The following is a 21,071-nucleotide window of genomic DNA, read 5'->3' as shown; positions in this document are numbered from 1 at the left end:
GGAACCCATTACTGGACTGGAAGTCTGGAAAAGACTAGTTAATATAGAATGTAATCCCTGCGATCAAACCACAGTATGTCATAAATTTATAAAAATATAGAAAACATAAACATCTGTCTCAGCCAAATAGCCTACAATAATATTGTCTATGGTAGCTTTCCCTAATTGGAGCCTCCCAGGTATTTAAATTTCATATCTGACTAGTTTATCAAGCAATTTTGAAGCTCACCAGGAGGGAGAAAGTTGGTTTACTTTGTTGTGCATCTATCACATTGAATTATAAACAAGCCAGTCATACTTTAGCCTAGTATGTTACACTTCAGAACTGACTTATGAAGATTTTGAAGTGATCAATAGCTTGGCATTTTAAGATTAATTATCAACAATAAAGGAATTAGCCATCAAGAAATATACAATAGCCTAGCACCTGATAAGGAAGTAATGAAGAACGTGGAAAAGATGTTCAGATCCTTGATCTGTCAACATCTACAAAGATCAAGTGAAAGCTGGACTTTATAGAAATAATGTAGAAATAATATTGATATTTTTGAACTTTGATGTTGGAGAACACCCCTGAGAATATCACAGATAACCAAGAAAAGAAACAGATCTTAAAACAAATCAATCCAGAATTTTTTACTCAAGGCATTGCCAAGTCCATATTATCATATTTTGGACATATTATGTGAGGACCCAGCTCTCTTGAATGCTAGGAAATATGGAACAAAAGAAAAGGGGATGCTCAGCAGAAATATGAATAAACTAGATTGCAGCAGTGATTGATGTATTACTGGAAGACCTGAGAAGCCATATGGGAACAGATCATCCTGGATAAAGTCTTAGGATTTAGGATTTATTTTATTTGTATGCCGCCCTTCTCCGGGAGGGACTCGGGGCGGCGAACAACTCAAAAGGGGAACATAGAACACAATACAAGTAGTTAGTTGTCTATGTGTTGTCTATGTGGTTGGTAAGATTCGACACCAACGACGATAATGTTGTGAAAACACCATCTGTGTAATGCTTTATGAGTCACAGTGTCATGTGAGCCCAGAAATTAGATTTAATTAAATTAATTGTGACTCAGTTTACTATGAAAAATATGATGTGAGCATAACTGCTGATTGATACCTTGTTTTCCTGAAAATAAGACCTCCCCGAATAATAAGCCCAATCAGGCTTTTGAGCGCATGAGCAAAAATAAGTCCTCCCATGAAAATAAGCCCTCCCCGAAAATATTGCAACACAGCAGCAGCTGTGAGGTGACCACACTCGCCACCTCCTACATCTCAAAAATAATAAGACCTCCCCCAAAATAAGGCCAATTGTTTATTTTGAGGGTCAAAAGAAAATAAGACCCTGCCTTATTTTTGGGGAAACACAGTAGTTTTAAAGTTTTAATGTTTTCCCAGTCCCACTTGAAATTATCAGGGATTGAACTGATGTATACTTTTGTTTTTACACACATCGCAATTTCATCCTTTTCTCCTTACCAATTCTAAACATTACGAAAAAGTTTTGTTTCTCTGTGGAATTTCTGTTTTCTGGCATGAAAATTTCAGCATACAGAGCATATACTTTAGCTAGAGGCAAAGGTTCTTTCTAATTAAAAAGACCTTGGGAAGTAGGGCTAAGACCTACTTGCCTGCTAAAGTTAGATAGCACTGATGTGTTAAATGTACCAAAAGTGAATATAAAGGTTTCCCTGTCCAGTTGAGTCTGACTGTAGGAAAGATGCTCATCTTGGTTTCTTAGCCGAGGGAGCTTTCCAGTTGACAATCTCAGCATATTAACTCCTGAGCAATTGTACTGCTTAAATGTACAAGGATCCGATAAAGCCAAATTCCAGCAAGATTCTACTATTGTACCTAAATTCTGAATTCAAGAAGAATCTGTAAGTTGTGATACCAGCCTGCATAAATATCTGGAAAATTCTAGATACACAAGGCCTAAGAAACTTTCCCCTCAGTTCTTGTTTTCCTGCCTGCACAACTTAAATCTAATAATGAGTCCCTTTTCCTAATGGCTCTCTGCTTCATCCTCTTTACTGTCTAATGCTGCATAGAAATATAATATCCAACTAGTAGTCAGATAGATATTCTTATACATGCTGGAGAGCAATTATCACCATAGTTTGTTATCTGTATCTTAACTCCTTATTACTTCAACCAAGTTCTGAGCCACATGGACAGAGAGAGAGCTTTCCTTGTGATTGTTCTAAACAATGTTCCCTCTAAGGTGCGTGGGTGTGCGGCCGTGCACGTGGCAACAAAACACTGCGCAGCAGTTTCCAACTGCCACGCAGTGATTTTTGTGAGATCCCTTCCACGATAATAGGAGAGGAGAGCCAGCCTGGAGACAGCAATCAGTTCTAGGTCCACAAGGCAGAAAGTAGCTGAGAGAAAGGGGGGGGGGGTTGAGAGGGGGGGGGAGAGAAGGAGGGAGGGGGGAAGAGAGAGAGAGAGAGAGATAGTTGATGACACTTTGTTAAGTTTGTTTCTCTCTGTATTGTGTATATATACATGTCTCCATGGGTGCAATTGTGCAAGCATTTGTTTTCCTCTTTAAAAGAATTTTTGGATTTCTCCTCACCAAACCTTTAAGACTGAAAGAGTTAGAATTGAAATATAAAGAGATTGTCAATCGCCATACTGTTAGATTGATAGGCAATTATGGACTATCTTGATTATATCCTCCTTAGAAAGAATATGCTACTGTATGGTTGAGAAAAAGATCAAACTTCATTCCATGGAAACCCAACAAAGTTCATAGGGAGGGTTTCTTTCTATGATGGGCTTCAGTGAATATCAGTTATCAAAAATGTAGGTAGAAAATTAAGCAGACAAATTAGGCAATTACAAAAAGGGAAGCCAATTTTCTGAATTCCGTTTCTTTGCACTTAGTGACTTATAATAGACTAATGTTCTGAAAACCTGACCTAAATTACTATATATTTTAAATAGCTGTAAAGCTATATCTGAAAAAGTTGTTCTCAAGGTATTATGATAAATTCAATAAAAAGAAGGGAATTCTTGATGAACTTAAGGAGGAATGAGAGTATTGGATAGTAAATGGACAAATAAAATTACCAAAGAGAATATTTGCACCTCAGGGTTGAACTGAGATGTTCTCAGTTACTCTTTCCTCTTCCTCTCTTCTCTTTCTGTCTCTCTCTTTCTCTTTGTCTCTCTTTCTCCCTTTCCATTCTTCCTTCACTTTCACTCTCCTTCTCCCTTCTCTCTCCTCTTTGTCTCTTTCTGTCTCTCTCACCCTCTTTCTTTTGTCCCTCATTCTCTCTCTTTCTTTCCCACTCTTCAGTCCCTTTCTCCTTCTCTGTCTCTTTTTGTCTCTCTTCCTTTTTTCTTCCTTTCTTCCTCTCTCCCACTTTTTTATCACTTTCTCTCTACTGCCCTACCTGTCCCCATTCTTATCTTTGACTGATCATGCAATAATTTCTAAATAGGCGCAGTTCTCTTACCGGATCCCTCGCTCACTCAAAACACACACACACACACACACAAAACCATTTTTCTCCATTCCAATTCGGATCCTATAAATCAATTGCTTTGTGAAACATCTGTGAAAAAAATTCAGGTGCTCAGGCATGAAAATGTACCGCTCAAACACTATACTTTTCCGCACACACTGAAAAAAAATTAGAGGGAACATTGGTTCTAACCTGGCACCCAATTCAAAGGGCTAGAACTGTAGCTTGTAGAAATAATAATAAACATTTGTGAAGCCCTTGTCCTTTTTCATTCACAGTATTTTGCCTAGGAAACTGTCCTGCTGCCTTTGCCAAAATCAGGATACCATTGAAACGTCTAATACCATCAAGTTGGATTGCCCCAAAGAATGTGTCGCAAATGCCTTTGACTATGGTAGGCCAAAAGTTCTTTTCCAAAATATTTTGTATCCATTCCAATCCTTTCACAGTTGTAAGTAAATTAGGTTTAGGGAGAAAAAACCCCAGGGAAAGAACAATACACAAGTGTGAGAGATGTGAATGATTTATTTACAAATTACTGATTGTCTATTAAATTGACCTATAACTAAGCATTGGCATGCAGCATAAAATTGATTAAGCCAGACAGGGTTTTCCTCCCCCTTAAATTCTCTTATCATTTCTGGTATCCAATTCCAGATATTAACTCTTGTGGCACTGATAGGATTGTTTTATTTCATTTTGTTTCACTTTTAATTTTTTTTAAATTTTACTTTATCAAAATTGGAAACATCCATCTCTCCCAGAGACTAACTTTGCCAGTGTGCAAGTAAAATATAAAAACATAAAATTTTCATATGAATATTAGGAGGCAAAATAGTAAAAAAGTCAAAGTGAAAAAGATGGGGGGGGGGGATGAATATCTCCAAGCAAGCTTGAGCCCCAAGCAATATGGCAGAGCCAGGTCTCCAGATTTTTCTGAAAGACCAACACAATGGGCACCCACCCCACCTGTGGGGAGAAATGGCAGAGGCAGCAGCAGAGAAGGTTCTCTTCCTGGACCCCACCAGTCAAAATTGTTTAACTGATCAGATCCATAACGTATCCTCCCTGCCTGGCTGAGTGGGATGGGTCAATGCAATAGGGCAAAGACACTTGCAGGTAATCTGACCCCATGTCATGTATAGATGTGTAGGTCATAACCAAACTATGAATTGGACCTGAAAACAAATTGGCACCCAATGCAACTCACCCAGCAGGGGTGTTGCAAGCTCTTGGGGGATACCCAAAATTACTCGCACAGCCATATTTTGTGACCAGCTGGTACTTCCAGATACTTTTCAAGGAAAGTCCCCATATAGAGTATTCAATAGTCCAAACATGTGAATGACCAAGCAAAGAGCCTCCGGCATCTAATCCAGGAAAGAATATAACTAGCCCACAACACAAAGTTAAGCAAAGGCCCTCCTCGGCAAAATTGTCCCCTGCTCTTCAAGCAGGAGCGATGAGTCCAAGAAAACTCCCGGATTATACACCAGATCTGCCTGAGCTAGTGCAAGTCCATCCGAGACCAAAGATAATAAACCCCCAGATAACAGAGCCCCTCCCCCCGATAGCCACATGGGTTCCTCCGATCATTATTGAAAAGATCTTACATTGTCTTTTTGGGTCTTGCCTTCTTGGAACCATTGGTCACCCAGTCCATCATTCTTAATTGCTCAGTCTAAGCGAAGTAGATGATGGGGTATCATTAACTACGAGGGAGCTAAATGTCTGGAATTCAGGGTTATTCTTCCTTCTCCATTTTATGACGTGATAATGAGATATTATCTCTGATATCTTCCCATATTATTTTGCCTTGAGTTAGCAGAAAACAGTAGATACATTTATGATTTAAAGGATTTATTTTTTTAATTTTAATCCAAAGATTATTTTAAGTGGTCCAATCTAATACCTTCTAGATAGCCTTTAGCTAGGATTTCTATGATCTGTGCTTTCAATCTAATGTGGAAAACACCATGTTGGGAAAGGCTGGTACAGTCCATATCTCAAACCTGATCAATATAATGACCACATATTATCTGTGGCAAATTCTGCTTTCTCAGTTAGAACTCTACCATGAGTAGCTATATGGTTCTAGTTTTCAAACAGATTGTCACCACAAACTCTTGTGTTAGGCCAAGCAAGCCGGTTTTTTAGCATTTTCCTTTGGAGTATAATATCACCTAATCATCCAAGCGTCAAAGTGTTCTCCTGCACTGATTATTTAACATCCATTGTATAATTTGAAACATATCTTCTTAAGAGTAATTGGAACTAATCTTGGGTTAAATGGGTACCAGATTGAACTGTAGGCCACATCTAATGCTAATTGAATAAACTGATTTATATCCAATAAACTCAGTTATCTGTTCCATTCATAGCATTTGCTACCAATGAAAGAAAAATCCTGATTTCTTTTTTTCCCTCCTCCTTTTTCTTCTCTCTGACCAGAGAAAGAAGAACTTTGGGGAACTATGGAAGATAAAGTAAAGAAAGTACTGAAAACTAGAAAATTAAATGCCACCAACATACTAAATATTGTCCCTGAAAAACCTGAACAACATAATGTCACGCTATCACTCATGGTGACTCACGGACGTACTCATTTAGGTATCCATTTTCATCAACACATACCAGATAATTTACAATCAGTCAATGGATTCATTCCTGATGAATACGTGGATGTGAAGTGGTCTGATAAAAAAGAGCTGGAGAAACTGTACAAGTTAACAAATTTGCTACAGGTGGCTCTCAAAGCAAAATTAGCAGAAAACGAAGGGGAGTCTCAAGGGTTGGAGATCCAAAAGGAATTGCCTGTAGAAATTCCAGATTATGGCAACATCATCCTGAGCAATAAAAGCCATCGGAAAAAATTAAAGAACCATCTGAAAAGGGTAAAAAGGGATCACTGGCTTGGAAAAAATCCAAGGGAAAAAGAGTTATTTTATAGGTTGTTCAGAAAAAGCTTAGAATTTGCAAATGCAACTAGAAAACTTGCAGGAGAACAAGGAAAACTTGTTTTGTATACCATGGCAGAAAGATGGGAGAAGCTAGCAAAGGAACTAAAGTTTCAGAAGTCTGTTTCCTTTAATAGGCTTCTTCTAGCAGCACTTCATTCCTTACAGAATCACTCCATTTCGAATCTTCCAACTAAACTGCCTCCCTTCACTGATTCTGTGGTAGTTGAGGATGGTGCTGAAGACTCAGAAACTTTGAACGAAGACTTGCCTGGTATAACACTGTCTCATGAGACACATTGGGAGCATCATGAACAAACCATCTCTGCTCTCCCTTTGCTTCGTCTTTTGAGAAACATTAACAATTGGCTTCAGGATGAACTCTATGAAGTTGAGTTAAACACATTGTTGGCATCTGTCTTCCCAAGGGAGTCTGAAATTCTTTTCAGGAAACTCTTTTACTGCCTGATCCATCTTGTCAATGTGAACTGCAGAGAGCCCACTATCCAGATGGCTTGTGCTGAATTAATCTCTAGAATGGATCTCACGAAGGACTTCAGTGTGAAAAGCAGTCAGGAGACACCTGTTCTATTGAACTCCTACTTTTGGCCCACTGAGAATGTAAATGATATGATTATGGCAAACTCCAGAAAAATGGAGAAACCTTCTGATGAGGTAAAGGTTAGATAAGTAAATCTAGATACGTAGCCCCAACAAGTACACTATTAGGAGTTTTAAAAATCTCTGATTGCCTAGATGTGTCTTTCTTTTTTTCCAGGAGACCAAATTGGTGTATATTAATTGCACATGCATTTCTGTAAAGGCAATTACTGTTTTTAGATAAAAGGCTTGTTGGGTTGTTAAAAGTAATGTGTACGGGCGAAGAACACTTCTCTGTCTGATTTCCATGTCTGCACTGCAGGGAAAGCGACAGGTGTATATAAGTAAAGTTCTTACAAATGGTGATCTGTATCTTGGGAGAATGGTGTATAGCACAAAGCTAAAGTGAAAATAAAAGCAAAATGTGGTTCATCAGGATTAAATCAGGGATTTTCAGATATGATGATATGGTTTTAAGAAAACTAGATGTATAAGAACTGTTATTGGTTTTAAAAGGGAGATGGATCAAAATATACTTTTCTAGAGAAGGGAGCTTTTTTATGGATCAGAAGAACTGCAAGAGTTTGCAATATTTCTTTCATAAAGATGATAATTGACTATTAAAAAATGGATGCACTGAACAATGGCATAGTCAAATGTGCCCTGTGCTAAGATAACAGTGATGATAATGATAATAATATCTCATCGTCTCTGTCCTAATTTATGAACTGATTTTGAAATTTGACATAATATTTCAAAGGAACAGAATGAATATTATCAAAAATATCTTAATATTTTAATGCTAAATTTTGCAAAAAGTTTTTAAATAGTAGATGAAATGAAACATGGACAATAATAAGCATAATATCTATATTAAATAAGATTTGCTTTTATCATGATTTTTCCAATAAACCATACACAGTACTACACATACAGAAAGTAATCATCACTTGTTTTATCTATTTCCTGGCTACTTTTTATCAATATTTTACCCCTACACACATGGTATCTTCCATGTCCTAGCAGCAATAATATTTTCCCATCTATATTTATAGGACTACAGTTTGTCAGTGATTTATGAAGAGTTTGGTTATGTTTTGTAAACTTATCTTTTATAAAATGTATGTCTTGCATGTTCAATGTAATTTAATAATTCCAAAGTGGATTTATTATGAGCATACATTTATAAGACTCTACCTATGGGGTTCCCCCACCCAATATAATAACAGTTTTTAAATGAAATTGGTGTTTTGTGGTGCTAATAGATGGCTTGGCATATAGACTCCAGATTCTTCCATCTGTCCGGTATTTTAGATGACAAAAAAATTGCCAGGGAAAATTATAAGTCACTGTAGAGGGGGAGCAAGAGTTCTGAAACTTGCCTTTGTTTTACCATGAATTGATAAGGGCCTTGGGTATGCCAAATAATAAACCACTAATAAACCAAGATTCTATGTTCAAGATAATAAGTCATGATTAAAACATGTATTAGTAAGTGAACGTTAAATTATGAGTTTAGATTATAGTTGTTGCTAAAATTGTACAGGTGGGATGATATGGGCTAAGATATTCAAATTACCTTATTTTCGGCCTATAAGATGCACGTTTTTCCCCTCAAAAAAGAGGCTGAAAATCTGAATGCATCTTATACACTGAATACAGCATTTTTGGCCTCCTGAAACCCCGCCCCTTCACCAAAATGGCCATGCATAGCCTTTAGGAGGCTTCCAGAGTGCTGCTGGAGGCTGTGAAGAGCAAAAATGAGCAAAAAAACTCCTCCCCCCCGCCGCCCCTGGGAGCACTCTATAATAAAGTGACCAGACATCCTGCTTTTGGTGGGACAGTCCCGATTTTTCATAATTTGTTCCGCGTCCCATGGCGTTTTTAAAAAGTCCCGATTTTGGCTTCATGTTGAAAGCGCAGTGGATTTGCTTAAGAAATCCTAACCGGGGCAAGACAAAAGACACACTGTCTAACCCCTCTCTATGTCTCAGTACTTTCATTGAAGATATTAAAATGTGAAATCAAGAAAACGGACCCCCCCTTTAATTTCCTTTTATAGGAAAAGATGACCCAGTACGATAGAGCTCCAGGAAATACTTCGGCTAGAGAAGTAGCGACTGTTCCTTCCTGGATTTCCTGGAGCAAAACCAAAAGCCTCTTTCTTGACAGCACTTTCAATACCGCTCTGCTGGTATGTCTGCCATACACACACACACAAACACACACACCAAAGGATCCCAGACAGACAAACAAGCAGTTTCCCCACAATGGGCTTTGTTCTTAACCAACAGCGAGCAAAGGGAATAGAGAGAGGCGGCGACAAGGCTGCCTTTTGTGGGGAGAGCAGGAGCTTCGCCAATCGCGGAAAGGTGCCCCAGGGCTGGGATCCAAGGCGCACTTAACTAGGTGAGGAACTTGTGCGGACCCGCCAAAAAATTGGCCATTTTTATGGGATAATTGATCCCTGGGCCCTAACAACACTGTCAAGTGCTGTCAAGAAAGAGCCTTTTGGCTGCTCCGGCAGTATGTCCGCCATTAAAATGGCCAATTAATGGATTAAGATCTCTTGAATTAGATGGGATCCCTAATTGAGGGCAGCTGCCACGAAGAACAGGTGAACTTCAATTTAAACCCACCGAGTTTCCCTCAAGCGGGAATTCTTGTCTTTGCCTGTCCTAATTCAGACACTTTCCTTTCCTTATGGGATCACATTCTCTTCAGCCAATCAAGAGGTGTGCTGGGAATCAAACCCAGTTTGGGGCTGAAGAAAAAAGCGTCAGTCATCCTTACCAATCCCTCATGGCCACTGATCCCAGAATCACCAAATCAAAGCCCCGTTTCTGCAGCCATGGGATCCTCAGCTTCAAGATCTCCTCGCAAGCTTCAGCAGCACCGATGACAGCTCGGCACGCTTCTCTGCACGCCCCCCCTCCCCTCCATTCTTTTCCTCAGTTCCCACGCCTCGGAGGGTCCGCACAAGTTCCTCGCCTAGTTAAGTGTGCCTTGGATCTCAGCCCTGGGGCACCTTTCCGTGGTTGGCGAAGCTCCTGCTCTCCGCAAAAGGCAGCCTCGTCGCCGCCTCTCTCTATTCCCTTTGCCCGCTGTCAGTTAAGAACAAAGCCCACGGTGGGGAAGCTGCTTGTTTGTCTGTCTGAGATTCTTTGGGGGGTGTGCATGTCTAATGCAGCCAAAAGCCTCTTTCTTGAAAGCGCTGTCAAGAAAGAGGATTTTGGTTTTGGACCAAATTTTTAATCAATAACCACCACCCCGGTCAATGGTGTCCCGCGTTACCAATGTTAAAATCTGGTCACCTTACTCGATAAGCCTCCTAAAGGCTATGCATGCCCTTTTTTTGACTAAAAAATGGGTTTGTTTTTGCGAACAACAGCCCTTTTTGAGAGGTCTCCAGCGTGCAAAAACTTTTTTTTTTAATTTGCCTCTTCAAAAGCTTGGTGCGTTTTATACTCCCATGCATATTATACTCCGAAAAATACGGTAAGCCAATACTAACTAACTACCAAGCTGTTTTAGGGCAGCCTGATACATACTTATAAGTACATGTTGCTCTCTATATTATTAGTCAGGATGGAGAAGATGTTGAAATACATGAAGACTCATCTTCCATTTTCTTTCTCTTTGTTTAACCTTGCAGATAGCATGGCAGGAAATTCCACAATTTGAGTATTACAAAAAGTTGCTGTTGGGTATTTCGGTGGCAGTGTTGATAATGGTTATCATTGCAATGATTATTTTGATTATGGTAAGCTATAATATTTCTCTGGAGATCCTTATAATGTTCTTTTAACCTACCATATCTCAAAGTCCAATAATGAAAAGATAAACTTCTTCAAACTTTCAATAGATTGCTAATATTTCCTTGAACACTGTAATTTGAGACAGCCATATTGCTTCCGCAGGATGTAATACAATATGTTCAACCTCAAAGAGCCACAAGAGATGTGGCAATGATATCGTAACATCAAAAGAAAGACTGGAACTGATGTTTATACCATTATTGGTGAGGGAGGCAAATTGGGTTAACTAAATGGGTATATTGAGCTTGGATTCATCTCATCTCCAATTCTGATAAGGGGCCTGGTGGGCTTGATTTGGTCAATAGGACCTTCTTTTTAGGCTACCAAGACCATGTTGGAAGCTGTTTTACAAACAGAAGATAGAGAAAATGAAGAGTTTCTTACTGAGAAACATTGAAAAATACATTGTTTCCTGTGCCAGTCATTGATTCTTTTTTCTCAATGTGAAAAATCTTTACATTAATCTCTCACAATCACACCTTTCTTCTTGGATTAAAACTTCAGGTCCGGGGAAGCAGAAAGTCAGTCATTAAAATATTGCTTCCAAGTCCTAGCACTTTGCTAACCTGGTTGAAACTACAAAAGAAAAATCAGCATTCTTTTCAGACTTCCCTCCCCCAAATGAGAGTTTCTAGCTGAGTGCAGGAAACTACTCAAAATAATTTGCTCCCAAATTTGAGCAGCAGAGAGTGGGAGGCAGGCTTTATTTATTTTGGCACCCATGAAAAAAGATTACCGTATTTTTTGGAGTATAAGACGCACCTTTTTTCCTCAAAAAAGAGGCTGAAAATCTGGGTGCGTCTTATACATCAAATACAGCATTTTTTTGCCTCCCGGAGTCCCACCCCCTTCACAAAAATGGCCATGCATACCCTTATGAGGCTTTCAGGGAGCTGCTGGGGAGAACAGAAATGAAAAAAATGGGTCGTTTTTTGCCCCCAGCCCCCAGCAGCACTCTATAAGCCTCCATAAGGCTATGCATGTAATATTTTTTGACAAAAAATGGGCCCGTTTTCGCAAATAAAGGACCATTTTTTGCTTGTTTTTGCGCCCCCCCCCAGGAGCACTCTGCAAGCTCACCCCCCCAAGGCTATTCATGCCTTTTATTTGAAAAAAACGGGCCTGTTTTCACAAAAAATGGGCCGTTTTGGGGAGGTTTGCAGAGTGCAAAAACTTTTTTTTCCCTTTTGGAATGCTCTTTAGTTAGAGTTATTGATGAGAATTACATTGATCAAGTGCTGTGACAGCAGAAACAAGTCTTAGGTGCTGCAGGTTGTCAGCAATTTCCTTCTCCAGCACATGGATAGATACACCTGGAAACATCTACCTACCTACGTACTCTCTCTCTCCCTCCCTCCCTACTGTATTTCTCTCCTTCCCTCTATCTACCTACCCACCTACTGTAATTCTCTCTCTCTCATATATACATACATACATACATACATACATACATACATACATATATATATATATATATACACCTCCTCTATCTACTTACCTACCTACTCACTCTCCCTACCTATCTATTCTGTTTCTATCTCTCTCCCTCTCTCTATCCCTTTACCTACCTACCTAACTACTCTCTCTCCCTACTTACCTACTGTATTTCTCTCTCTATCCCTCTATCTACTTACCTACTTTTTAAAAAAATTGCTTCTTCAAAATCTTGGTGCGTCTTATACTCAGTGCATCTTTATCTGCCAATAAAGCTCCCGAAGAGCACCTGCATAAACAATCCATGTTCTTCTCACTATCACTCTCTGTAAACAAGCTGAGGAACCTTGAAATGCAAAGTCAAATGATCAAAGAGAAAAAAGACAATATTTCCAAGCCTCCAGCCTTCAAGTGGCAGTGTTACTTCCTTTCCCTCTGTTATTACAGCCCTCTTTGCATTCCTTTTATAACTTCTTTATATTCCAGGCTTAAAGAAAACAAAATTCTTAAATGGAGCAAAAAAAAAAAAAAAATCCATTCCAGCATTATAAAAATAAGAAAAAAGATTTTAATCCATTGGTATAAAAAAAATAATGTAAAAAGTAGAAGAAAAACTAATCCATTCAATTTAAAGAATAGGAAACATTTGCAAAAGTTCCATCTATAAAAGAAAATTTTAAAAAAGGATAACCACACTGTCTAGTATAGCTTAATTTTGCCGCTTGTTCTCTTCTGTTTTCAAATTTAATTTAGCTTTAATTTGGGGGGGGGGTAGTCTCTTTTATAATAATAAGATTTCCTCACCAGATGGACACACTTTCTCTTTCCGTTTTCCTCCCATTCTGGAGCTGTCCCAACTTCAGCAGCTTCAATGGCTGCGCTTCTGTCGCCAGCAAAAAGAGATTCTCCTGGATCAATCAGGGACTTTGCGGTGTCCCTGAGATCAGCAGGACGTAATCTTCCCTGTCACCGTCTCTCCGGGACGGTTTAGGTCCAAAAGGACCGTCCAGCGGCAAAAGTATCGACTGTGATCTTGGAGCTCCAAGATCGCATGTTGTGTCATTGCGACGTCAGCTCCTCCTTCCTCTCTGGTGCATCTTATACTCCAAAAAATACGGTATGTGAAAGCCTCTCATTCTCTTTAACTGAAATTGAATTGAGTTAATGCTACACAATTTATTTGCGTTCTGGCGTAATAGGAATGGAGAAGTGCCTTGCACAATACTTTTGATGCTGTTCTCTTCTGCCACAAATTCATTTACCTGGAAAGTGAATTCCGATTGACTGGGACTTGAATAAGAAGGCCTAGATATGAGGTTGACTTTTCTCCAACCCTAACAGAAGAAACCACAATGTGAGATGAAAGAGCACCTTCTTGCTCATGTCACATTCATAAAATCCTCCTGACAGCAGTTGGAGGGACGAAGAAAACAAAGTAAAAGACTAAAATATATCCAATGCTTGTAGAAGCCATACAAGAAGCAATCTTACATACCAATGTCAACTAATGCAGAGTTGCTATGGCAGTTCTTGGGGGGCACGTGTTACACCACTGATCTGCAAGCTGCACTGTTGCTGGTTTGCTTCTGGGTGCAATTCAAAGTGTTGGTTATTATTCTTAAAGGCCTGCATGGCATTGGTCCAAGTTACCTGAGTAACCATCCCACCCCAATGGGACTGGTCCACCCCATTCACACCAGCAGAGGAGATATGCTGCAGGCTCTATCAGTCAAGGAATTTTGGCTAGTGAGGTTCAGGAGAAGGACCTTCTCTGCTGTAGCTCCTGCCCTTTGGAACATCCCACCTATCTGACCTTCCATAAAGGCCTGAAGACCTGCCTCTGCCAGACGGTGTGGGGCCCCCAATGGGGGAGCATCACATTGAGCTGGTTGATTAATTAAGAGACAATCCAACCTCCCACCCAGTGCATTTCCTCCCTCAGTTTTACCTTTTGGTGATTATTTATTAATTTTATCTTTGATTGTAACTTTATTTTTAGCATCTTAGAAATAATTATCTTTAATGGTTTTAATACCTTTAATGTGATAAAGCACCTAGGGTTGCCTTGAAACAAGATGGGTGGCAATTAAATTTGATAAACAAACAAATGACTAGGCCAAACTGGGCAGGTAAAACATTCAAACTGCTGCCAGAGCAATACTTACATTTAATTTTTTACCAGTACCTCAGGAACAGAAGAAGAGGAACCAAAGGCACTCCAAAGAAAGTGTAAGTAGCCTCAGTGTGCAAGTCAGAATTGTTTCTCTTTAAATTTGTTTGAAGCGGTTCAGAATGCATCTGCAGATCCACATTTACATGATTCCTAATATGTAAAAAGTATCATAACTTGCTTAATCCAGTGCATATAGGGTTTGTGGATTGGAGAAAGTTCCATACGTCCCTCATAATTGTATTCATCCTAGTTGAAAGTGATTCTTTTTATCCTTCACTGCAATAGTTTTTTCAAAAGATTTTCGGTTTTCCCATTTAAAGGCAGTTTTTACCTTTCCCAATTCTCGAGTATCAAAAACATATTAGAAAAAGGAACAGATGCTCCTTTCACTGTACACTTATTGTATGGCTTCTGTTGCATACATGTGGATAAAAGTTCCTATAGTTTTTCTGTCTATCTGATTCTAACAGTTTTATTTTTGCATTTGTGTTTAAATTGGATCCTATATTAGCTCTTTAAAGAACAGTCGGAAAATTTCTGGTCACCTATGTACAAATCTTTCTTTTTAGAAACGGAAATGCTTGGTAAATTAATAAAGCACTCTGCTAGAGCAGTGCTATAAGGTTAAAATAGCATGAAAACTTAAATGAAACATAAAATAATAAAATGTGTTAAAAATCACGTCAAATTCAGAGTGAGATTAAAATTAAAGCATTGCCCTTCACTGGAATGCCCTTGAAATCTCGGCTTGCTTTTGTAGCCTAAAACCATACAAAAGAAGCTATGACAAGGAATTCATCGATCAGGCTGCTGCTGCTTCTGTTCAGGCAATGCCTCAGACATGATCAGTTAGCGTCTGTAAATTATGAAATGTAGAAATTATCTCTTCACGTAGCTTGCATACAGTTCTCTTCAGAAACCTGAACCTGAAGTTCTCTTCAGGTCAAACAGGTATTGCAAAATTGTGTGTTATATTTATTTGCAAAACCTGCTGACTACAAACCAAGAACAAATAAAGGGTACATAAATCTTTTAAAATAATGACCTTTTATAATAAGTAATAAATAGTTATTATTTTTTTAACCCTGTTATTGCTCTCTAATACAAATGGGTAAGAATATAAAGAGGGAATGGAGGGTTTTTTCCCCCACCAAGAAGACTTTGTGTGGCTTCTTTGATGGAATATAGAACATACAAAGCAAAAGTACAGTTAGCAGATACGAAAAAATTAGCTTCAAGCTTCAATTTTTAAGTGCTTTTCCTATGTTTGTCATATCTAGATCTCAGAAAAAATATAAGACCTTTCTAAAAAATGTAGCCTAGCAACATTGCAATTCAGGGAGGGAATATAAGAATTTGCATATGTATACCTGATTTTCCAGGTTCTCTTAATATATTCAGTTGGGGGGGTGTCATTTTTTCCAATGTATGCTAAAATAGATAATTATGTTTTCATATTAGCTTGATTTAATAGTATCTAGAAATGCAGATTTTGAAGTCAATTCTTGCATTCTGGCAAAGAAAAAAAGGTAGTATCTTGCAACAGAATTAGCTGTACTACTCAAGGCAGCAAGTAAGGTACGGGATGAGGCTGAGTTGGTAAACTGGAGAAAAAGATGCCAGGCTGTTGAGAAAGAGTAGGAAATGGAAAATCAACAAAAACTCAAAGGACTGGTTAAAATATCTTAGTAGGCAAGATAGTATTGTGTTTTGCCTGTTACAATTCTGGGGTTTTAATACCAAAATATGCATCCTGAGTCTATATAACCAATTCACAGATATACCCCAGAGATTATATTGTTTTACTCCTAAGAAAACTTACATTTGGATGCCGCAGTAAGAATCCTTCCAAACACTGGTTTACTAGGAATAAACAGAACTCTGTTTTTAGTGGAATCCATTTTATTCCTCCTACCTGTAGAAATAATTCTATTTAGCACATAAAATTTGTTTGTTTACTGGGACGGAGAAACAGTGATGCATTTCATTGTTTAATTCATTAAACACATAAGTGACTCCAGGCAGCTTACAACATTTATTAATATTGTAAGTGATTACTTTCATTCAAGCAGGTCACGAAAAAGAAGCTTGAGCACAGAAAGAAACTCTCCCTCAGCCCCATTGGAAGGCCGATACGAAGCCTCTGTTTTACTGTTCACCTTAGAGCTTCACTTCTCTCTTTCCCTCTCTACCACAGATAGAAAGCAATGCTGTCAAGAGGCGATTCCATGGGTGGATACCGAGCCCCCTTTTCTTAGCGTGGCTGACTACCAAAGTGTTGTTGAGACTGCTTCTCATCCTGCATTCTGTATTAGCAACTTCTAGAACACTTAACTTAGCAACTTAGCAAAGAAGTTGTATTAGCAACTTCTTACACTTAACTGTAAGAGCCAAGGTGGCGCAGTGGTTAAATGCAGCACTGCAGGTTACTGCTAGATCAGCAGTTCAGCGGTTCAAATCTCACCGGCTCAGGGTTGACTCAGCCTTCCATCCTTCCGAGGTGGGTAAAATGAGGACCCAGATTGTTGGGGGCAATATCCTGACTCTCTGTAAACCGCTTAGAGAGGGCTGAAAGCCCTATGAAGCGGTATATAAGTCTACTGCTATTGCTATTGCTATTAACTTTCCCAAGACCCAAATTGACCTCTTGGCAACCATATTTAGGCTGGGTTCACATGACATGCTAGGCCAAAATGCAGTTGGCTAATTTATGGTTTCATGTTTTGTGGCAACGCAGGAAACTGCGTAAATGAGTTCACTTCCTACGAGGCAGTGTGTGGTCCCAATAAAGCTCTTGGCAAAATATGCAGGAAAAGTCGATAGGAAAGCAAATAGTGGCAACATTGTTGATGCTATTAGAAGCAACAGGTCCATTTTGTTGTAAATATGGATGAAAGCATCACTTGAAGTCTTGCCATCCTGCCTAGTTATTCATAATCCCTCAATATTGTTTTCAAGCTCTTTTTGGCAACGTCATTGACTTACATGAAAATTTTAAAAAATTTAACTTTCTATTGAGGGGGCACAATGGCTCAGTTGTTAAAGACACTGAGCTTGTCAGCTGGAAACCTGAAAGCCTGGGTTCAAGACCCGAGCGCCGTCTGATATGATGAGCTCCCGTAGCTTGCCCCAGCTACCGGCCCACCAAGCAGTTCAAAAGCAAGTGGAAGCAAGTAGATAAATAGGTACCACTCCAGTGGGTGTTCCGTGTGCCTTTGGTGTATAGTCATGGTAGCCACATGACCAGAGAAGTGCCTTCAGACAGCACTGGCTCCCTCGGTTAAGAAACAGATGAGCAGGCAAAGGAGTCAGACTTGACTGGCAGGGGAAACCTTTACCTTTTTGATTTTCTATTATCTTCCTACCTTTAGCTGCTTGAACAATAGGAAAAGCCAAGCAGGAGTAATAGAGAAGCAGAATGAATTGTGACAGGCCTGACTTAGGACTCCTTTGATCTTTGCTGTGTGCAGTTGTTCTCTTCTGCTCTAGTTATTCAGCATGGCAGAAATTCGATAGCTAAGAAATGCCAAAATTCTTTCTCTCCTCAGAAAAATAGTGGTACCGTATATAGATCTATCATATATAGATTTACAGTACTATATAGATAATTATTTTAGAAGCATCTGAGAATAAGGATATTAGATCTACTACAATGATAATACTTGACAAAAGTTGAATGGACTGATTGGAAGATTATCTACCAGTAGTTCAATAAGCACATTGTAATGCCATTTTTTTTGTTCTTTTTATATCTACAGAAGTTTAGGAGAGGAAGAGGGAGGTGAAGAAAACCTATCATACTATGATCGTATATAGTTGGAATAGAGCTGTTTATCACCTAAACCACTGTAAAATTTTATTTTGTGGTTTATATTGAATATTATTAAATATATTATCTGATGTAAAAAATTTATTGCTGTCTTTGACCTAATGCTTAAAAACATTTCAGAATTGCCATTATCCCACTGTGAACAACTGCACTTCTGTTAGGCTAACTTTATTACTGCACATGGCCATAGTGACTACCAGTGATAACATCTATAGGTTTCCTGGTGCCAGAAAGTTGCTTTACAACTGTGTAGAACCTTCACGTGACATTTGTACGGAGCCAAGCTTACCTTCGCGTGTATGTATTCATTTATTTGTTGCATCTCTATAAAATGTTTAATAATATTTTCAGGTTCCCAAATGACACAATAAAGTATATCTGTAATTATAAATATGACTATAAATTGTAAAAAAAGTAGCAGTGAGTGAAATGAAACTCATAGTGCGACTAAGAATTCACAACATTTACAGCCCAAAATGAAAACGTAGTGGATATTAAAAAGTTGGGGAATAAAACAATATCCACTTGATAGCAAAATAACAGAATTAGCTTTATAAGACTATTCTCCTTTTTTTTAGTGAAAACTTTCTGCGGTATTTTCCTCACTTCATTTGTCAGGAGCACCTGAAAACAACCTCTGAGAAGGTTTTCAGGGTACAAATTGAGATGTGAGATTTCTAAAAGGTTGGTCCCAATTCAAAAGAGCAATGGATGTAGAGCCCAGAAACATTATGTGCAGCTAATAAATCACTGGAGTAGCATGGCAAATTGGTCTGTCTCTTTAAAAAATCTTGTAGCGTTATTTTGGCCAACCAAAATTTCAAGATCCTTAAAAACAATACACTGTGGAAGATAATCACATCAGGATGAAGAGTATGCCATTTGTCACCTGTGGGAAAAATCAGAACTAGCTTATCAGCCAAAACTGATGAAGAATGTTTATTTCTTGTCACAGAAGCTGCTGAGGTTCTATGGGGCAACATTGGACCAGGAAACTCTGTGATAACGCCATTCAGAACTGAATGAATACTTTAAACCAGCAGTCCTCAACTTTTCTGGCTCTGCAGACCTGGGGAGAGGGGATGGTTTTGTGTATGTGTGTTTGCCATTTGCGCAAATGCAGCTTTGTGCACTTGCGCTCTTGTCTACCACTTGTGTAGCCCACTTCCCAAAAGGTTTAGGTACCTCTGCTTTAAACATACATGCACACACATCGTATTAGAAATTGTTGAGAACATTTGTAGCTCAGGTTTAAGTTTTGGCAGTAGTCTGTTCTCTAAGCATTCTGTTTGGCTCCCAGACTAGGTAACATCTTCAGTGGGATTTTGAATAAAGTGTCTTGTTTAATTTCTTCTCTGCTTATATAGGTGCTGTTTGGTATTTTGGTCAATTGGTCATGTGATTGGTTTATGGGGCATGAAATTCAACTGGTAAGGAGGTGGTCGGTTCTGTTGCCGATTGGTGGTTCAGGTAGTCTGTTTCCTTATTGGTTAATATGATAGTTCAAAGTCGATGTGCTTGTTTTTTTAAAAAAAAATTATTTTATTTTTAATTTTCAATACAAACACAACACAAATAATCCTCCTTTTTTACATACTGTAGAAAGTGTATCAGTTGGTTACAAATTTTTCGTGCATCTCTTCCACAGTCATCAATCATAATTCATATTAACTCAAGTATTTTAACTCCAATATTTATACATATTACCATCATCATACCTCCATTTTCATTTGACTACAATTGTTTAAACATCCTTCATCATAAAATATATCAAGATTTAAAACATAACCACATACTGGCTTTCATTTGCTATTTCTAAAATCCTCCAATAACACTGAATCCTTATGGCCTATTCTAGCTAAACATCCATAATATCTACTAACAAAAATTTCTAATCCTCCTTATCAAATCACTGTTTACCATTTACATCCAGTTTCCTTATGTTGTACCCATACATATATATTTTCCTTTGTATCATTATCCCTCCTTTATTTGACTGTATCCTGTATCATAACATGAATTTCCCCCTTATAATCAAAATTTAACCAAATTTAACAGTTCTTTTTTATTAGCCTTTATATATAACCAAAAAGATTTCTAATCTTCCTTTCATGGGTACCATTCAAATATTCATATCCAATTATTACTTATCATAACAATTCATATGTATATATTATTATCATCAATTATTTATTTGACTATATCTATTGTCACTAAATTTCACTAACTTTAACTAGTTTTAAATTATGTACTTCTATCTATCAACCTGTATCTTTCCAGTAGCAAAACAGTCTCATGTCTTCTGCCATTTGTGGTATCAATCCTCTAAGCATCTCCTTAATCAAGTTTGTACAGACTCCTCTTAGCAACTCATTGCTTATTAAGTCTCTCATGTAATTTTGATGCCCTTCTTCTATTTCCTTAATCAGCTTATCTTTAATTGTGGGTGGTGCTATCAATGATGTTGCTAATAAAATTTCTCTCTTTAAATCCATAAATTATTTTGTTTTTTTCTTCTGTATCTTGCCATCTGGGGTAGAGTTCCCCTCCATTTAATTCCTCTTTCAGTGTTCCACGCTTTCCATTTCCAGACACAAACCAATTACCATAGATATCAGTGGATTTAATTTCTGTATGATCATTTTCTCTTCGGTTTTTAGGATTCTAACCTCCACTTCTTCCACTTGATAAATATCTCCAACTTCTTCATCATATTTTACTGTTAGATGCTCTCACTTTTCCAACTTCTTCTCCGTTCTCTCAAATGTATTTG

General features: G+C 38.3%; 1 protein-coding gene across 3 annotated transcripts in view; it reads left to right on the top strand.

Moving 5' to 3' along the window:
• Positions 1-19,836, top strand: part of LOC116523096 — a 31,591-nt gene extending 11,755 nt beyond the window's left edge. For all 3 annotated transcript variants that reach the window (XM_032238278.1, XM_032238279.1, XM_032238280.1), the window contains 5 exons: positions 3,766-3,881; positions 5,939-7,119; positions 10,700-10,807; positions 14,479-14,525; positions 18,228-19,836. In XM_032238278.1, coding sequence (XP_032094169.1) covers positions 3,766-3,881; positions 5,939-7,119; positions 10,700-10,807; positions 14,479-14,525; positions 18,228-18,285 — 1,510 coding nt within the window. In that variant the 3' untranslated portion in view covers positions 18,286-19,836. The remainder of the gene's footprint in view (positions 1-3,765; positions 3,882-5,938; positions 7,120-10,699; positions 10,808-14,478; positions 14,526-18,227) is intronic.
• Positions 19,837-21,071: the final 1,235 nt, after the last annotated feature.

The sequence above is a fragment of the Thamnophis elegans genome, chromosome Z (genome assembly GCF_009769535.1).
Source record: "Thamnophis elegans isolate rThaEle1 chromosome Z, rThaEle1.pri, whole genome shotgun sequence".
In the NCBI taxonomy this organism is placed as follows: Eukaryota; Metazoa; Chordata; class Lepidosauria; order Squamata; family Colubridae; genus Thamnophis; species Thamnophis elegans.
Note: the sequence above shows the minus strand (reverse complement) of the source record. Positions and strands in the feature narration are given on the sequence as shown.